Source organism: Ostrinia furnacalis, unplaced genomic scaffold (genome assembly GCF_004193835.3).
Source record: "Ostrinia furnacalis isolate ACB-3 unplaced genomic scaffold, ASM419383v2 OfSCF0780, whole genome shotgun sequence".
Lineage (NCBI taxonomy): Eukaryota > Metazoa > Arthropoda > Insecta > Lepidoptera > Crambidae > Ostrinia > Ostrinia furnacalis.
In genome coordinates this window covers 763,091-784,346 of record NW_021131019.1, presented here as the reverse complement: position 1 = coordinate 784,346, position 21,256 = coordinate 763,091, and the positions used below count along the sequence as shown (strand labels likewise).

The window sequence follows — 21,256 nt, the reverse complement described above, 5'->3', positions numbered from 1 at the left end:
ATTGGGAGAATCGTACTAGTTAACTAAAGTAAGAAAGAAAAAAATATTGTTTGAAATATAATAATAAAATTTATTCATGGATTTTTGGCTTGAATTTTAATTTAAAAAATATTTGTGTTTATTATTACTTGTCATTTTTCAAAAACAGAACATAAAACACGAAAATCTACAACAATAACCGGCAGTTTAAAGTTAACTTCAAATGAACATAATCTCAACACTCAAATTATCCATGTCGGATCCATTCGGTTTACGATACGAACTCGAGTCAGAGAGAATTCAACTCGAGTGGGTTCGAGTTACGCCCAACTCGAGTTAACTCGAGTTACTTACTCGAGTTGACCATCACTATTAGCCACGCAGCCATGTTTATTGTGTCACACTTGAGTCCGAGCACGCGCTAATGACGAACCGGTTGTTGCAGGCGAGAGCGCGGGCGCGAGCGGGCCGAGCGGCTCGCCGGGCGCGTCGTAGGCGCCGCGCCGCTGCCGACTCCGCGCGAGTCCGTCGTATGCTATTTAGTGATAGTCCTTTTTCGTGTTGGCCATCGGGTAAAATTAAATGCATAATAGGTGTTTTCGGCGAGTAATCGTGTGATAATGTAGTGTAATCGTCGATGCTTCAGCCGTCGTAGTCGGCGAACGGTAAATCCGCCGTAGTCTCTGAACCGTCGCGATGTGATCACTTTGTACTTTTGTAAGCTCAAATTCGTCTCTTTATGTACATACCTTAAAATTGTTGAGTTTGAAGTGACGCTCGTTCGATATACGACAGATTATCGTCCGATAAAATTGTTTTGTTTCGTTTTCAAGTGTAATCCGAGGTCTGCGACGACGAGATGTTCCGCTTTATCCGTAGACCGACCCGCTCCTGCGAAGTCAGCGCGAGAGACAGTCACATATTTGTATCACTAGAATCACCTATTGAGAGATAGCCGCATGATACTTAGTGAGGAGCGTTACCTTGCTTGGGCCATGTAATCAGTAGGAAAGACATATTCAGTAGTGCATTAGCGTATTTATTGTTGGAACGTATCACTAACTCAGAAACGTATGCCTAGTGTAATTTCAACGATAAAACTTAGCATGGAACATTTTTTGCATTCATAGAGAGCATACTTGTAAATTTTTATAACTAGTATAAACTGATCTCTCAAGATAATTTATAATATTAACGATATCTCAGAATACTATGTATAAACAATTCAGAGGATATAAATTTTAGATTACTACAGTATAGATATGTATTTTTTTTCGGCAACTTGTATGTTATAAACATTTTGATTGCGGTGTACCTTATTTTATCCAGTGCTGGATAAATGTAATGTATTTAATAGCACTGTCTGTGTCCTAATGTAACGACATAGTTTTTCGATAATATTGTATTCTATATTCAATAAATGATATTTCTATAATATAAAATTTGTCATTGAGAACACTATGGTTATTAGTAGTCATCTATGGAGAGAATGTTAAAATAATGCTATAAATTTCATTGTCATAGTTTTAAGTAATTCGAGTAATTTCATTTTGCACTTCTATTCGGCATACCGTTACAAATTAGGCAAACCTTTAAGTATAGACTAACGAATCTTGTATTCATGGTGTAGAAGTAGCCTGTATGCATAAATTTCTCGGTGTAATGTCCAATACCTTTGCACCACCTTAGTACGGAGTTAAATAAAGGCAGCTGTGAATGTTCACTGAGCAGGGAGTCTTGCTGTGCTTCTAATTCCACTTAGAGATTAGCTATTGATTGAAAGCGCTTTTTCTCGTTCTCGCGTCATGACTTGATGAATTTACAGTTCATTGACAATGAAGTGGAATTATAAGCAAAGTGTACATTTGGACGCCCCGAGAGGCTATTTCTCATTTGGACCAAGTCATGGTTACCATGTCTGGCTTCATAATGACTTAGCTAGATTGACTAGCAGCAATAACCTGCCTTTTTTGTATTCATAACGCTATTATGCTAAATGATCGTTTTTTCGTATTTTTAATATTTCTTTTGATACTAGCATGTTTAGCGGGTTCAATTCCCGTACGTAATTTATGCTGGGACCTTCGAAATTTTAAACACATAACTAATTATGTATTACTTTATGTACCTATGTACTATTAATTACGTATAAATTATTGTATCTTAAGAGAGGCGCTCGGCGCACCGTTTTCAAATCACATAGTGGAGCTTAGATGTGGTCGTAAGGCTATTGATTTGCCGACACCTTTTATAATTCGTGTAAATATTATGATTATCTGTACGGTGTGAGTCGTGACGCGCCAGGCGGCGCGGCCCGCTGCGGACTCGTTAAGGGACACGGTAGTTTAGATATGCATATTTTTATTAAGTCTATCTAATATGAATTTTGTAATCGACGTTGCTTCTTAAGACCCTCTGTGTAAAAAAAATATAAGACATACTAGTGACCTGAATGTTTGAAGCGATGTTATTGAACGTCTCTATCCCACTGAATTCTCACTTTCACGATTTACGTGCACGTTTACTACATGAGAATTTCCCATATAAAAATAATACATAGTTCGAAATGGGGTTATGACATACAAATTATTTAAAAGTAAAAGTTTTCTTATTACTGTAACTGTAATATTAAATTTAATAGTGAGTGAAATTTGTATTTGTTTTAATATTTGTTTTACTGAATTTGAATACATCGTAACACCCATATCGTTGTTAGTTATGAATGAAAATAACATTATAAAAGTAAATATTAAATGAATAGTAATCGTGTTTTTTTTATTTATAGTTAGAGCTCTATCTTGAAGGGCGTTACGACGGTGAATCGAGCTTACATAATTTATGCATCGCAAAGTAGACAAATGACGATAATTTTTTATATTCACTTAGGCAGGGTACTCACCTGCCATGTAACAAGTGAGTATGGCTCGTCCACACGGTCATCGCGGCGTCTTTCCGTTCTATACATGGCCAGAACGCACCCATAGGAANTTTAGGTTCAAATTCGACTGCTCTAGTGGACGCACGGAACGGCAACGTCGCAGTCGACCCATATTATTTGAATTATTTGGCGGGAAAATAGTTTTTGGCTTTTAATTCTGAAACTAAGAGGCCTAGAGATTTGAAATTATGTCTCGTGTGTACTTCAATTATAACGAATTATTTGATCTTTAAAACGCAACTCTAACTTATACGGTTTTAATAATCCACCGTGTGTTACGTGTCACCAGCTTACACATACGTATCGGTTCGTAGTTCGAAAACGGTTCGAAATAAAGCTTTGAAAGAATTGAAGTCGGGTTTTTTTATTCGACTTTAATTTATGAGATATAAAACATTGATGTAGCTTAAATATTTACGAAGATACAGATGTGTAAGCTGGAGACACGGTACTCCAGCTCGCACATAGTTTTTTGATCGTGGTTTTAACAGTATTTGAGCTAAAGTCTTGAAAAGTGGAAAGCCTACTATTTGGATTCGACTGTAATTTTTGAGGTATAATACATTATCGTAGCATAAATATTTACGAAGATACAGATGTGTCAGCTGGAGACACGTGTCCTCAGCTTACACATAGAAAACAACTCATAGTTATGAAGTTCTAATGGCTCTAATTGAATGACTGAGAGGTTTGATGACTCTAATTAGGCTTTTATTGATGGTATACTTGGAATTGCTCTAGGGCCAATGAGGAAGTTGGAGACATACACGTGTTCAGCGTGGGTCATTTATAGCTTCATGATGTGGTTTTGCTGTCTCAAAATGACGTCATCTGTCAAAGGTATTTTTTTTATTACGGAATGGGTCACATCCATTCTGCCAATTTCTTAAATAAATTATTTTTCTTTTATTCTGTCAATTTTCAATAAGCTTGAAAAGCTAAAAATCTCAATTCAGAAACCGCGCGCAAGACTATAAATTGATGTAAATAGGGATTAAGCACGCTCAAGCTAAACGTTATTTCACTTACCGCACAAAACTCTCCGTAGACATGACACGACACAACATAGTATAGATGACCCAGGCTGAACTGTCCCACGAAACCAGAGAGCACTTCTGCTCTCTGCACGAAACTCAATGACAGGGGGGCGCTACCATCGTTCAACTATATGGTTTCCAACATGGCAAAAATCTGAACCAGCGATCCGGTATTGACGGTGGCGCCCCACTGTCAATGTCATCGACAGGACAGTCCAGTATTTTGGAACTATAAGAAATAAAGCTTTACATCAGCTGACATCCGGTATGTAATGTCAAGTGTCAAAATCACAGATTAAAGAGTTTGTGTCAAAATACATCGATTTGTCACGCAACCCCTTAGATTAAGCGCAACCTATAACTTTCATTCAAGCAAATAAATAAATACAATTAAAAAATCTCATAGAATGATATTTGTGAAGTTGCGTTTATCACTGTCTAGTAGAAGGCGTAATAATTCCAACTTCATACTTCTGTGAAATAAGTAGTAAAGTTATTGGTACTGACTACTGTGTAATGTAAACATTTATTGGCATTTTCTTATAATTACGCACGATTGCTTCGAATTTTATCAACTGCAATCATGCACGAAGCATACGAAGCCTCTCATATACTGAATGTCACCGTACAAATCGAAGCAATTGCTGCTTACGGTAAGTCTACTTTGGTGGATAGTGGGTGTCCCTATGAATCTTAGGTCCACTATTATGATATTTCTTAATAAGTTTTATATCTGGCCTGCAAATAACACCCCTCCACACACTACCCCATGTTTTAATTTTTAAAATAAGATATAATTTTGTTTGTATTGAATTATGCTAATATAAGATGTAATTTTACTGAATTGGTAGAACTTTATGTTTCATGTACTATTTATTTAATTATATTCCTGCAATTATTTTACAGATGGAAATTTGTTGTTGGGTACCCGGCAAGGTCATTTATTGATGTACTCATTGTCTTCGAACAATGGCAATCAAAAGTATGACATACAATTGCTTAGATACTGCAAGAATTTTAGCAAGAAACCTATACAACAAATAGATGTGATACCAGGTAGGTACTGAAAATATAAATTAATTTTGAAGTTACTTTTTAATATACCTATGCCACTTTTGAACTATTGTCTAGTAATAAAGCTGTGTAATTGTTTTAATTTTGCAGAGGACAATCTACTCTTGTGTTTAACAGACAACATTCTGGCAACATATGACATTAATGGTGTTAATTTTCCACTGGTTAAAACTTTTCCACAAACCAAAGGTGCTTCATTGTTTGCTTTAGATAATAAGGTATGTAAAAAAATATAGATGTCTATCTTGTCCATGTTTTTAATGAGTGTGGTCCATCTATAACAAACATAAATTTTCACTTAGCCCATAGACACCAATGCCCAGTTTTGTCTTTTGTATAGTTCCAATAAGATGGCTTGAATTGTTTTCATTCACTGGTTGGATTAATAAAATTTTTATGTTTATTTTCAGTCCACAATATCAATGACTGGGGAGTCCAATTCCATAGTACATCTTTGTGTGGCAGTGAGAAGAAAGCTTCAGTTGTATTATGGTAAAAACGGTGAATTCAAACAACATTTGTTTGAGTTCACAATACCTGATGTTCCTAAAGTCATGGCATGGGGTCAGCAGTATTTGTGTGTGGGGTTCAAAGCTGAATATACTTTGTATGATGTAAGTAAATTATCATCTGACCAAAACAAATTGTTTATTTACTATTTACAAATCATAACTATGTTCAAATTGATATTACCCTTTTATTGATATTATTAGACAGCATAAATTAGCCTTAAGTCAAACAAAAATCTTCAAAAATGACTACATATTAATTTGCAATGATAAAACATTATTTTATGTGTTTTAACTATTCAAGATTTTAATAGTTTCTACAAACCTATTTTTATGATGTTTTATTCATTTCATTGCAAATAAATGAAAATATTATAAATGAAAACTAACTTACCTTTTTAATTTTACAGCTCTCATCAGGAAAACCCAAAGAGTTATTCCCAACAAGCAGTTCCAGATCTCTGGAGCCCACAATAGCCAAATATTCCGATACCTCATTCCTCCTGGGCCGAGATCAGGCATCTGTTCTGGTTGAGGAAGCTGAGGAGATAGAAATTAAGAAAACCATTAAGTGGCCTGAGGCACCTATTGCTGTTGGTAAGATTTTTATCTTTTATAGTAGGGAATTTAGTGCAAGAACCCCTCCACTTTGGTATAGAAGGCTCATTTTTGCAACAGTGGTTCTTTGGATGCTCCTGAGTGAATTTCCGTCGGTAGACATCGGGAGCCCCCCCTGTGGTAGCAGGGGGAGGGGGGGCAAGTTTTCTTCCGCCGCGCTTCACTTTAAGGCCCATATCTTCAAAACTATGGGTATTAGGGCAAGTGTGGTATCATTTTCGGATAATTAAAAGATGGCGAATTCATTTCTAGAACAAACTTTTTGCCTTTTCATACAAAAAAATAGAAATATTGAGTAAAATTCACAAAAACCAAAAAGTATTTTTTTAAATAAACGTCGTTTACTTTTAAACCACTGAAGATAATCAAATAAAAAAAATATGACCTGAAAGCTACATTTATCAGGATTATAAAAATATAACATTGTATGGTACTTTTTTCGCAAAAAGTAGGTGATAAAAATCTTTTCTTCAGGACACAGCGGGCGAATTTTATTGCGCATCGGAAAAAAAATTATTTATTTATTTATTTATTTTTGGGAAACATACAGTTACAATATAATTTAACTATTTATATAATAAAATATTTNTTCTGGCTATGTATAGAATGGAAAGACGCGTCATCGCGTATCTGGCTGCGAGCTCCTGAATCCTACTGCGAGCCGCCTTTGTGCTCGCAGTGATACCGTCACTCGGCGGGTCGCTACGATCTCACTGCGAACCACGCGCGAGCAGCTGCTTGCAGCGGGCTCGTGCCTATGTACTCACTTGATACAGTATCTGATACATTACATGCTACACGGCTAGATGAGTACCCTGCTTTTTTTCTCGACCCATTTGTCTTGACGCTCGCAGCTATTTGGTCTAGTGATCGAAAACCCTTTCCTTAAACCCTCTAATGTTAAGGAAATATCTTTGAGGTTCTGGATCTGGATGCAGTTATGCAATAAATATTCCTGTAGGTACAAATACAAAAAAATCCCAAGTACCTACATAGAAAAAAGGACAGGAAGGCGCTGGACGTCCTGTGGTGTGGCTGAAATGTTTTGTATTAGGTATGTACCTATATATCATGATAGCATTTTAATTTCTTGTTTGTCTACCAAAAATTATCTCTATTTTGTGTTATCTGAAGACTTGCAACCCGTTTCTCAATTTTGGCTTGGCTTGTAATTTGGCTATATGGAATTATATGTCTGCCTATAAAAAACAAAATTAAGGTCTATGGTTTTCATGAAGCTAAAGATAAAAATGGAGGCCAAACTTGGAACAACAACTTGAGTCAAATACCTACTTACCTCTATCTCGCTCTTTATGTGCCGACCTCTCTTTTTAGTGTGGACTGTAGTATTGAAATCTCCTAGTAAATTCTTCGAAATAGCCAATTCACTAACCAAATCAGAAGTTAAACAAATAAATAATTAAATATTGGAACTACGATTACCTAGTTAAATTAAAAATCATAAAATTGTCGGCCGTTTAGGCTTAATTAGTGTCCGACCGAATATGGATTTTCAGCCGAAAACGGAAACGAAAACGAAGCTTCGGCTGCAGTCTCATTTTCGGCCGAAAACGAAAACGAAAACGAAAATGACCTTCAACTCTCAAATCTGAAATTATGTAAAAACTTTGAACCAAAAACATAATGATGTTTGACAGTTGTTTTTGATAAGGATTGATTATAGAAAACCGGCATTAAAACACAAAAAATTGAATTATGAATTCTTAGTAGAATATTATTTGCGGTGTATGTATATGTATTGAAATACATATTGGGAAGTGAAGAAGAAATAAAGGGTGTCCAGTGGGAATTTTTCATCTTCAAAAATGATTCATACAAATAAATTGATGATTTTTTACTATTTATTACTAATGCAAACTGGAGTTTAACAATGCGGATTTATTTTTTTAAAGGCAATGTCTTTTAAATGATGCCCGTTTTACTATAGGCACTCTCACAGCCGGACTCTTGCATTCGCAACTATGCGAGAGCAAATCGCGCTAATAATTTTCCTGCAACTTCACGGCGGATATTTTCTTACAGAACCTGAATTATTTAAGGATTGTTTTGCTGTAAACTTTTGACTTGAGATATCCCCACAAGATAAAGTCGCATGGTGTGAGATCTGATGACCGAGGCGACTAGAAAAAAATATAATAAAAATAAACTTTTTTAAAAACTAGCTTTTATTCTGAATTTCAAAAGNGCTGTCTGAAAAAAAACAACTAAAAAGGTAACCGTAACCTTTGTGCTAAAAATATCTCCCGTACTATGATTGTGAAACCTCATTTTCCTCACACTTACCTTTCCGTTAAATCACTGGTACAATAGTATGTACAAATAAAAGTGTTAATTAAAATAATAATAATCATTAAGACGTTTAAACAAATTAAAGTTCTTTATTTAGTGCTTTCTTCTTATGATATTTTCAATACTAAAATGTATTTAAATTATTTTCAACCTTATGTCTCACACATAGAGTTCAAAATCAATTGACGAAAAAATACAAATCATAGTAGATTGATGTGCCAGCAACTCTAAATAAATTCTAAAATAATAATTCTTGCTTGCTTATGAACCAAATAGTATGAATTCATGGATAAAATAAATATTTTTTTCCGATGCGCAATAAAATTCGCCCGCTGTGTCCTGAAGAAAAAATTTTTTTCACCTACTTTTTGCGAAAAAAGTACCATACAATGTTATATTTTTATAATCCTGATAAATGTAGCTTTCAGGTCATATTTTTTTTATTAGATTATCTACAGTGGTTTAAAAGTAAACGACGTTTATTTAAAAAAATACTTTTTGGTTTTTGTGAATTTTACTCAATATTTCTATTTTTTTGTATGAAAAGGCAAAAAGCTTGTTCTAAAAAAGAATTCGCCATCCTTTAATTATCCGAAAATGATACCACACTTGCCCTAATACCCATAGTTTGGAAGATATGGGCCTTAAAGTGAAGCGCGGCGGAAGAAAACTTGCCCCCCCTCCCCCTGCTACCACAGGGGGGGCTCCCGATGTCTACCGACGGAAATCCACTCAGGAGCACCCAAAGAACCACTGTTGCAAAAATGAGCCTTCTATACCAAAGTGGAGGGGTCTCCATACAAATCGTTGCACTAAATTCCCTACTATTATTAAACCAGTGAAATCACTGTCAGTCGTAAAATAGTTTATTTTTCCTCCTGTCTTGCAAGATCAAAAACAAAAGATGTGAAACTAGAAATCCATGCATGATTTTCTTTTATGTTATTTTTTCGAGATCTTGAAAATATTAAATCCTGAGGCTAAAGAAGCTAATAAATAACATTTTATTCACATTTCAGTTTGGGATGAGCCATTCATTTTAGGATTAGTGCAAGATGAAATCAAGGTGCAAACTGTTGAACCACCACTATTTATACAAACCTTACCTGAACTCAAGAAAGCAAGACTGATGTACAGGTATGTGTCATATTAATATGCTGAAAGTTATGTTTGTGTCTAAAACACTGGTTAGTTTATAGACTAATTATTAAGGGACAAGTATGCAAACACTAGCTTTTGCCCGCGGCTTCACCCGCGTGAAATTTAGTGTCACAGATCGGCATAAATTATGGCCAATATGGTAATCTGGGTTACAAATAATAATACTGTAAAGTTTCAACAAACATCCATACTTTCGCATTTATAATAGTACTAGCTTTCCGCCCGCGTGGAATTTTGTCTGTCACAGAAAAACTTTATCGCGCGCGTCCCTGTTTCAAAAACTGGTATAAAACTATCCTTTCCCGGAACTCAAACTATCTCTATGCCAAATTCCATCAAAATCGGTTCAGTGGTTTAGGCGTGAAAGCAGGACAGACAGACAGAGTTACTTTCGCATTTATAATGTTAGTATAGATTAGTAGGATAGGCCTCTCCAATTAATCTGGAAAGCATGGGGATTGTAAGCCGAATCTTTCACTTGCCTTTGGTATATTTGTGTTTCAGATGATGATGATGATGACTATTTATTGCAGATGTAAGCGCGGCTTGATATTCGTGTCGTCTGTGGGGCAGGTGTGGTGCCTCACCGCCGTGGATGTGAACAAACAGCGCGAGCAGCTACTGAAGGACAAGCAGTTTCAGATAGCAATCGACTTGACGGTAAGAATAACACATTTTATTTTGAGACCACAGTACCGGAATAAGGCAATGAAGGCTATCGTTTTAGCGCTCAGCAATTGCTGAGCCAACTGGTGAGTGCTGTGGCTATGATAAAATGACAATTAGAAAGAGTACTATCGTATTTGCACTCACCTGGATGGCGCCACCGAGTAAGGTCCTGTTACTTGACAGTGGTGTCAACTGTTAAGTATAAAAACCATAGCCCTCATACGGCCATAATTGAAATAACGCCTATGTGTAGCCACGATTTAGAGTTACATTTTTGTAACGTGAATCAATATGTTATGACGGTAGGAAAATAATTCCACTTATCCCTATTGACCCGCCCCATGAATTGTAGGATGTAGGTAAACCATAATGTAGGCGCTTTAGGCCCATTATAACCCAGGTTCCAGCTTCGATGGTCTTACTGGTATTTCTGTTTCTTAAATTTGCTGTGATGTGTGTGTGTTTTGTGTGAGACAACCAAAAACCCATCCACCAGCATGTAGTTTTTAACTTTAAAAACGTATATGATTTGGAACATAATTATGTTACAGTCAAAACTCATAATCGGTCAAAACCTGATTATTCTGGAAACCTGATTATTATTCAAAACCACTTTTGACTGGTCAAAAGTGGTTTTGACCAAGAGCGTTAGTCAAAATCACTTTGGAGTGTACTTTAAAAAGGTTTTTAACACATTTATGATGATTTTGTAATTTTCACTTATCATAACACCTTTAATGAATTTGGACTGATGAGTAAAATTTTAAATCAGGCGAAACCACTTTTGACATATTTTTTGCAGTCAAAAGTGGTTTTGACCGATTATGAGTTTTGACTGTAACATATACAATGATAACACTTAATAGTAGGTAATTGAATGCGGAAAGGCTTAACCAATTAATATGGAAACTGCGACATAGATATACAGGGTGTTAGAAAATGGTTATATGAGCCGACACTAGCCCATGTTAACATGGTCATATAAATGGTATGCTGAAGTCAGAAAATTGATATCTTCATTTTAATTTTCATACAAATTGGATTTTATAAAATTTATTTTGTATGAAAATAAAAAAAATCAAAATGATGATATCAAATTTCTGACTTCACCATACCATTTATATGACCATGTTAACATGGTCTAGTGTCGGCTCATATACCCATNATTGATATCTTCATTTTAATTTTCATACAAATTGGATTTTATAAAATTTATTTTGTATGAAAATAAAAAAAATCAAAATGATGATATCAAATTTCTGACTTCACCATACCATTTATATGACCATGTTAACATGGTCTAGTGTCGGCTCATATACCCATTTACCTAACACCCTGTATAGACACCAGTTATATAATTTTCCTCAATAGACCATTTAATATTGTAAAGTCAACAACTAAGTACACAAGGTTGTGGTATAAATAGTTGTTGTAATTTCAACAATTCAAGTAAAACTTATTTGTGTATAAAAGTTAAGAGAGTAAGTGAGTAGAGTCAGTGTTGTGGTTCTAAAAGATATAAACCCTGCGTGCGTGCTGTTTATATTTAAACTTAATATCAAGTGCTATTTCTTTTTGCCATTTCTCAAAAATCTTTAAAAAAGCCTTTTAAACTTTTTAATTATATCCCGTATGCGTTTCCACATTTGCCAATGTATTCCTGTGTAGTTTCAAATATATATTTGTCTAAATTGGTCATTAAAAGGATAAGGTGTTTGTACAGGATGTCCTACATTTTAATTTAAAAAATTTTAGAAGTTTTCCTACTAATTATCGATCTTAGTTAAAATTCAAGAGAAGAGTTTTTAAATCCAAATCTAAGCTAAGAACTTATTTTTTGCATAATTATCCTGCAGCGTTCATTTTGTTATTCTGTTACAGCGTTTGATTAGCAAATAAAATGTGTTTTTATTGCGTTGATTTGAAATAATCGCATTATACAGTGTGAGACTTGATAAAGTGCACATATGAAAATAGGTGAAACTAGACCTATTTTTATCAAAGGAAAACATGTCAAAAATTATCTGAGATTTTTTTTAAACTTTATAGAATTTTTTTCTTTCAGTTACTTATTGTAAAGAAAACGTCATAACTTTTAAACTAAAAAGTATATCCTGATAAAATAAAAACAGTATGCTAAACAACAGGCAATACTAATAAAATACCCAAAAAATGGCAACAAATAATTAAAAAAAATACTTTTTGAGTAAAAAAAGTAATGACGTTTTCTTTACAATACAATAAGTAATTGAAAGACAAAAAAAATCTATAAAAAAATAATATCTCAGATATTTTTTTGACATGTTTTCCTTCGATAAAAATAGGTCTAGTTTCACCTATTTTGATATGTACACTTTACCAAGACACACTGTATATGGCACAGTATGTTTGGTACTTATTTATTATCGCCAGTGCGCCAGTGGTTAGTTCGCGTGTTTATTATTTTTTGTTAGTTGTGTCAGTGTTAGTGAAAAATAGACAATCATTCCCCTCGATTTAAAATGTACCAGGGGCGGGTTAAAGGAAGGCAAGCTAAGATGATTGTGCTACTAAACGTAAGTTAGAATAAGTATTATGGGCTTAGTGCAATTATAATGTCCAATATATTATGTAGATTGGAATCTGTATCAAATTATAGCAATACCTAAGTATACTTGTTCTCCTACCGCAACACTTACGCAATAATTTATTTATGCTATACTGTCAAAACCCTACTGACTAATCCGTAAATTGGCAACGGCAATAATTAATAATTACCAAACATCTGCCATATATCACGTATCATATGCATATTAGTACCTATTTTCCTTTTATTATAAAACAGTATTTGCGTTTGAACAGACAAGCTTCCAAAATGCCTCTTTTTGTTAAAAACGTTAAGGGCACTATGGCTCTGTTACTTCAGGTAATTAATGATTTTTAATATAACGATCATTCAGCGCTGAATCAATAGAAGAAAAGCATTTGAAAATTATTGTTTCTTTACAGAAATTATCGGAATGTTCCGAGGAAGAGAAAAAGAAATCGATACAGTCTATCCAACGGTTGTACGCATACGACTTGTTCGACAACTGTTTATACTCGCAGTCCATGAAGGAGTTCATCAAGTTGCAAACTGATCCTGCAGAGGTCATTCACCTGTTCCCAGAACTCGATGGCAAGGAGAGTGAATGCTCAAAGAACAAGAAACTCAAAGGGAAGGATCTAGAAAATGCTTTATATGCGTTGATAGAGTATTTAGTGGACGTGCGATCGGCCATCGGGCAGAATAAGTCGGAGGCTGGGCCTAGCCAGGAGCAAGCCAGCCGAAGGAATGTCACTCAGCAGCTGGAGCTGATTGATACCACTTTGTTGAAGTGCTACTTGCAGGTATTGTTTTTATTTCTTTTTTGTGAAACAACGACAACCTATGATGATCATAGGTTGTCGTCATCATCATCATTTCAGCCATAGGACGTCGACTGAACATAACTCTCCCCCAATGATTTCCATAATGGTCGGTTGGTGGCGCCATGCATCCAGCGCCTTACTGCTACCTTTATGATGTCGCCATAAGACAAGATAGATTAAACCTATTTGAATACGCATGTCCCTCTCAATATACATATGAAGATTTCTTAGTTTACGTCATCACGTCTTAAATCTACAGAAATGTTACGGCTAAAATCGATTTTTCAGACGAATGACGCGCTCATCGCGCCCCTACTTCGTCTCAACAATTGTCAGCTGGAAGAAACTGAAAGAACGCTGCTCAAACATGGCAAACATAGCGAGCTCATCATCTTGTACCAAACCAAGGGCCAGCACACCAAAGCTTTGCAGCTGCTCAGGGAACAGGCGAAGCAACCCGACTCGAGTCTCAAAGGGTACACGAGAACTAAGAATTATTTGCAGAACCTTGGTATGTACTACAGACCAAATAACACTCTAAAAACGTCGATATGCCATTAATCCCCAGTAACGTTTGGCCGAAGATAGTATTTGTTAGAAATCGTTAGCAACATGGCGATCGCCATGGCAACCGCCGAAAACTTTAGCATGTTTTCGGCGAGGACACGTTTGCTAACTTCAAAAGTGACGTTTTCCCATACATTTTTTTAGCATTCATAGCAGGCCTGTTCATCTCCGCGAGTTTACATCGAAAACAAAACACGCACGATGGCCCCCTACAGGATTACTATTCGACAAGGCCTCACATACGAGCGAACATTGACTCACGCACGCGTATTCTTGTGTATGATGGAAAAAATAAAGAAAATGGTGTACTAAATACTGTGCAGTATTTAACTGCCTAAATAATAATAAAACACGGAATGTACTTTTTTAAGTTGCCTGAAGACACTGAGAGGTAAATAAGTAGTTAATATTATTCATGATAATTCATGCTAAATCATGTATTTCCTCCGCCATTTTCTGCAGTTTGGCACCTCACGTCACATCATTTTACCGAAGTCAGCCCTATAGCTTCGGCGCAGTACCGATCACCGACGTTTGTCAACAAAATGGTGCTTGACTCTTGAGACAAGTTAAATTACACCATATTGTTGATGACATTGAGCATACATTTTTTTAAATACCTTCGCGAAGTAAAACTTCTGTATGTAGTACTTATTATTATTCTGTGGTCATAGCACTTACCGCTAAAAGCGCGCAATTTTTCCTATTATGCTATTTTCGGCCAAACGCTCCCAATGTGATAATTTTATGGAAATCTATGTTATGCTAGGTAATTAACATAACATAACGGGAAAAACATGCCTCACTACTTGTTAAAATATTATCAGCTTATCATTCCCAACTTTCCAACATTAATTACATATTTCCATGACACACATTATTTTAATTACCTACTCCCTATTATTATTTAAACATTTGTCACAGCAAACATATTTCCCTTTGCAGGTGCGGAACATATAAATCTAATATTCAAGTTTTCCGATTGGATCTTGAAAGAACACCCGGAAGAAGGACTGAAGATATTCACAGAAGACAAAGTGGAAGTGGAGAACCTCCCTCGCCCCAAAATACTTGACTTCTTATTGAGAGAACACGAGAACCTAGTGATACCTTATTTAGAACATCTGATACACACGTGGAACGACAACAATCCTTTGTTCCACGATGCCTTGATCAGTATGTACAGGGACAAAGTGACCACTAAAAAAGGCGATATAACCGAGGAAGAGTATCAGCATACGAAAGCGAAGTTGGTAGCGTTCTTAGAAAAGTCTCCTCATTATACACCAGAGAGGGTAATACTACATTTTCCCGCGGATAGCCTTTTTGAAGAGCGGGCTGTTATTTTGGGTAAACTCGGTCGACATGAGCAGGCTTTGGCGATATATGTGCAGATTTTGGGTGAGTTGCAATAAAACGAACAATGTGTTTTACATACACTTGCTTTTACCTGCGGATCCGCCCGCGTGAATTTCAGTTTTTCACAGATAGTCTTACTGCGCGCGATTCCCCCTTCAATAACCGGGCTAAACGCTATCCTATGTTTTTTCTTGGCTCTCAAACTATCTCTATACATGAAACAGTAACAAACATCAATCCATCCAGCCTTCCTCAGTTCAAAAATAATGTCATTTTTTATTTAATTTCAGGCGACGTAGACCGAGCGATCCGTTACTGCGAGAACGTGTGCGACACAATCAAGGATAAGAACCAAGACGTGTACGTGACCCTCATGCGGATCCTCATGCACCCGGACAAGAGTGCGGCCCTGAGTGGGCCCCTGGCCGACGTGGCGCGCCACCCCGCCACCGCCGCGCCCGACCTGGAGACGGCCCTGGCGATATTGGAGAAACATGCGGACAAGATCTCGCCCTTGAAGGTAGTGTTATAGAGTTAGGACGTGTAGGGGACCCTCATGCGGATCCTCATGCACCCGCACAAGAGTGCGGCCCTGAGCGGGCCCCTGGCCGACGTGGCGCGCCACCCCGCCACCGCCGCGCCCGACCTCGAGACGGCCCTGGCGATACTGGAGAAGCACGCGGACAAGATCTCGCCCTTGAAGGTAGTGTTATAGAGTCAGTAGGTACCACTAGTATGAAAAACTTTCGACTTCGAATCGTTTGCGTATTCGAATCGCCATTAAAAGATTTAGTACGAAAACTAAAACAGCGCCCTTGTGAACGTGTCGTAAAGTGAACTTAGTATGAGAAACTTATTTTGACAATCAAAATTGTCACGTTATCGTTTAATTCGAAGGTTGAGTATCGAATTTTGTCGAATACGCAAACGATTCGAAGACGATAGTTGTTCATTCTAGGGGTACAGGACGTGTAGGTGACCCTCATACGGATCCTCATGCACCCGGACAAGAGTGCGGCCCTGAGTGGGCCCCTGGCCGACGTGGCGCGCCACCCCGCCACCGCCGCGCCCGACCTGGAGACGGCCCTGGCGATATTGGAGAAGCACGCGGACAAGATCTCGCCCTTGAAGGTAGTTTTACGAATTATGGACTACAATATAAACTGGAATGGCAGTTTTGAACTTTAAACTTGACATTTCTTTTCATTCTATCAAATTCCAACATGATAGATGTTGAGTTACACAACGAAGAAGCGAATCATTCGTAAATTAGTCGTGTTCTTCTTTACATCACCCATTCTACGCTTCTCTACTCCTATTATTTCCCACATTACATACATTCACTATCTACATAGTGTGGTGTAAAGAAGAAAACGAGTGATTTACGAATGACTAACTTCTTTATGGTGTGACTCAACATCTATCATGTTGGACACTTCAACAATTTCTGCGACAAACTAGTCTTTATGGCCCAGTGAAGAGTACGGAGGACATTATGGCATCATGTAGTTGTATTAGGTGCTATTCTGCAATAAAAATGTATAGTTTGGTGAGCTATCGATTCTAAACAATAATCCCAGATGTGTTGAAAAGAATACAATATTTTATTAATCCTTGACGTCCTGGGAAAATGAAAGTAAATGATGTGTTTACCATTGACAGGCGCTGTCAGTGCTGCCTGACTCGGTGCCGTTGAGCCGCCTCAAGCATTTCCTGGAGAGTGCACTGGACGGCCAGCTGACGCTCAAGCGCCGCTCGCAGATACTCAAGGGGCTTCTCTACGCCGAGCACATGCAGGTAGGTCCACACTAAACACTCGCGGATAAGAAGTAGGTACTGTGGGAATCTGAAAATTCATCTTTACTGAGTGGAACCCTTTGAACGGCTAGTACTCGCGAGCGAGCTAGATCCAGAGTATAATACTTGTCAGGGTTCGAAATTATCAAGATAATTACGCTTCGTGATAATTATCAAATAATTATCGGATAATTATCAACAGTGTAAGATACATTTGTCATATTGTTACATAAGAAATTCTGATGTTACATTGAGAATGTTGCTTTGTTTTTGGTTTTATTTTTTATTTTATTATTACTGATTGTTGTCAAGTTATCCATCGCTAGTCGCATAAAGCGTTGTGGAAAATAGATAAATATTTTGACGCTAGTTAACAAGTGATCGTTATGAAGCTAAATAGATAGGTTTTAGAACTATCTAGAAAAAAACGCTCTCCAGGGGCTCCTATAACATGTGGGAGTGGCTTAGGGAACCTAAACCTTTGGTATACGCGAAAATGATCCCCTCCAGTTCTTGCACATTTTTGGATTCCATACTGCATTGAAATATTTCCATGTTGTCTTGTCCAATGAACCTCTTTCGATTACACAATAAGGAATAAAATATGTGCTACTTGATAATAAAATTACGAGTCAAATCGGTAAAATTTACCTAAAATTTTCTTTGTTTGTCTACTAGGTGCAAGAGCTAAAGCATTTCCACGAGTCGAAGAACGTGGTGATAGCCGACTACGACGTGTGTCCAGTTTGCAAGAAGCGATTCGGCAACCAGAGCGCTTTCGTGCGCTACCCCAACGGAGAAATCGTCCACTACTCCTGCACCTCCAAACAACCTGTAGCTGCGCGATAGATTTGTGTCTTCTAGATAATATTATCTATATAGATTTCAATGATGACGCCATTTTAAAATAGAAGACATATTTATTTTGATCTCTATTAAAAATATTGCTTAGACAAACATCTATTTTGTAAACGTTTTGTTACAACAAGCAAACCTCGAAGCCTTGGAATGACGGCGTATTCATTTTTGAAATAGGTTATGCCAATTATAGTCATGTAGTTAAAAAGAGGGCTGCAAAGGTCATCAACCGTTCATTTGGTAAAGTATCGAGCCATTATCAAACAATAGTCTCATGGTTCTTATGGACAGCAAAACGTATAATTACAAAGTTATAAAAAGTTCATTCTTTGTTTGGGTATGCACGGTTTATTCGTTTCAGCTCGGAATGAAAACTTCTCAAAATGACAACCGGGGCGCAAAATGTCCACTTCTCGAAATGACAACTTCTTAAAATGTCAACTTCGCTAAAAGACAACCTCTTGTTGATATTTTATTTTCATTATTTATAGAGTTCTAGTTCTTCTAGAGTTGTCATTATGTGAAGTTGACCAAATGCGAATTTGTCATTGTGAGAAATAGACATTATGAGAAGTTGTCTTTTAGCGAAGTTGACATTTTAAGAAGTTGTCATTTCGAGAAGTGGACATTTTGCGCCCCGGTTGTCATTTTGAGAAGTTGTCATTCCGAGCTGAAACGGGTTTATTGACATACTTTATCCTATCCATTCAGCGAGTGCTTTTCCACGCAGATAAAGTTTACAATGACAAAAAGTCATTTATTAGATAAGTAGAGCATATAAATATACCTAGAGTTCTCTATTGATTAAACCAAAGTAAATGGATATTTATGTTGAAAAAGAAATAGTTCATAGTTGGATTGCTGGATTTTAAACAGAAAAACACTAAAAGCATTGTTTTTTAACTGTGGTTTTAACATTTAATGTACTATAGACGAACCAATAAAATTGATACTTATAATTGGTTTGCTAATCAATCTTTTATGAAATGTAATTCTTCTTGCGATTCAATGGATAACTCATTTCTTTGTCACAATCTTTATCGTCCTTCATTATAATTTGTATGAATTAAAATTTACTGTGAAAGGTTTGTTAGTATAATAGCATTATAAACATTATCACTATCAAAACATTGGTGACGATTTGGCATCATTTCACTGTTCCACATTTTAATTTTAGTAGTCTTGAAGTATGTTAATGAAAATATACGCTATATTTGTATCTTTTTAATGAAGCTTCATTGTAATAAATATGTTTGTAAAGGTGTAGCATACAGTGTGATATTCTTTTATAAATAAAGCTATAATTAAACTATACCCTGTTTATATTCCAATATGTAATAATTTTAATCGATGTATAAAAATTAAATAAATACAGCAAATTTTTATCGAATCATTTTCTTTTTTTTTGCTGATTGCTGGCAACACTTAGATTTGACGTAAATTTTCAGGTGGAGGAATGATTCAATTTCTACCTATGAATACAAATTCAGTTTATTTTCAAACTGCACTGCTAAAATATTAATTGAGCTTAGTAGGTCAAATATTAACAACTATGCAGTCTCTATTTCTCGATGTTAACGGGAATGTCCCATACGGAATATGTATAGTACTTATTATGGAACCTAACGACTCTTACAGGTTGTTACCCCTGGGCCACACATGTCGCGACAACCCGAAGATTCTGTTTGTTTTTGAACTATTATAGTTTATTTAAATTTACTGTGCTTTATAATACTATTCATAATAATGTTGTCGATTACGTCACGCAACTGGTCGGCGATTAAAAATAGTGACATAGTTCACTTGTTTATTATTCGATTCGATACAAGTGGATGTAATTAACGTTACGTTACGTAAGTATATCATGCAAATCAGTAACAAAAGTGGACTTTTTGCTTCAATTTATGAAAAACTTAGGGAGATATTTCATATTACATTATTAGAGTGGATTGTACCGACTCTTCGTGAGGCTTACTTACTTCGACTTACATACTTACCGGTAATGATTTCTGAACTTATATGTTAGTTACGACTAGACTACTCTTTCACACGGTAATTACGGCTCCCAACTGCGATTCCGGGTTGCGGGTTCTAATCCTACCGCTGCTAAATGCTATATATCTACCTCAGCAGTGTGGTAGAGTAGTAGAGTGGGATTTACTAGTTCCGAATAAGTAAGTATAATACTTAAGTTAAAGTAAAAAAAATACGGAAAGCTCAGTTCAAAAGACAAACATTTTCATCTATTGGGCAGTTTCTCCCAGTCAACAGTCAGTAGGAGTACAGGTTTTTAATCAAATCGAATACCAAGTTTCGGGAAGCTTAAACTCATTGCTAGATTAGGTTCATACCCCACCACATTCAGATTTACGCAAGTCCGAAGATGACGATACTATGTCCACGCGTCAGAGCATCTATAACTGTTCCACTTACAATCCTAGTATGAATGAATGAATATCTAAACACGGCAACGAGTAGATCCGGTTACCGGGGCCATCTACACCTACGGCCGTGCCGCAAAAAGCGTATGGCGCGTTGATAGTGCTATGACTAATAGCTTTCTGTTAATTATCGCAGTGGTCGCACCCGCACAGAGCGCGTGACGCGGCGTGACGCAAGCGGCTCGCCGAACGCGGTGCGCCTCTCGCGCCGGTCTGCCGCTCGCCTCTGTGGCCCAATGGATAAGGCATCGGCCTCCTAAGCCGAGGATTGTGGGTTCGAGTCCCACCAGAGGTAACAATCGCCTTTTTGTAACACTTGTAAATGTAACTGTCACATAATGTAACACCTGCTACTATGTCGATGAGTAGCTTTGATTAAAATAGATATGTAAATAGCAGAGTTTGTACAAGGAAGTGGAACCGAAGCTACTAGCATTTCAGATTACAATTTTATATATTTTTTACTTTTTATTGTGAGGTTTATGGAGAATATAAAAAAAACTGCAAAATATTATTAGAAAGAAACTAAAATCCTATGTAAAGATGTGG

General features: G+C 36.6%; 2 protein-coding genes and 1 non-coding gene across 3 annotated transcripts in view; all 3 read left to right on the top strand.

Moving 5' to 3' along the window:
- The window catches only part of sgg (glycogen synthase kinase 3 beta homolog shaggy), a 28,569-nt gene extending 26,156 nt beyond the window's left edge, over positions 1-2,413 (top strand). Inside the window, exon 11 of the mRNA XM_028300765.1 lies at positions 425-2,413. Coding sequence (XP_028156566.1) covers positions 425-474 — 50 coding nt within the window. The 3' untranslated portion in view covers positions 475-2,413. The remainder of the gene's footprint in view (positions 1-424) is intronic.
- Positions 2,414-4,282: 1,869 nt separating this feature from the next.
- On the top strand, positions 4,283-18,714 carry Vps39 (vacuolar protein sorting 39). Its single transcript, XM_028300714.1, has 13 exons — positions 4,283-4,607; positions 4,861-5,010; positions 5,119-5,246; positions 5,439-5,642; positions 5,948-6,134; positions 9,485-9,602; positions 10,160-10,286; positions 13,284-13,664; positions 13,974-14,196; positions 15,198-15,653; positions 15,902-16,131; positions 17,274-17,408; positions 18,087-18,714. The coding sequence occupies exons 1-13, from the start codon at positions 4,538-4,540 to the stop codon at positions 18,255-18,257; spliced, it is 2,580 nt and encodes an 859-aa protein (XP_028156515.1). The 5' UTR covers positions 4,283-4,537; the 3' UTR covers positions 18,258-18,714.
- Positions 18,715-20,929: 2,215 nt separating this feature from the next.
- Positions 20,930-21,002, top strand: TRNAR-CCU (transfer RNA arginine (anticodon CCU)). The gene has a single exon. It is a non-coding gene; the product is annotated as a tRNA-Arg (tRNA).
- The last annotated feature ends 254 nt before the right edge of the window (positions 21,003-21,256 follow it).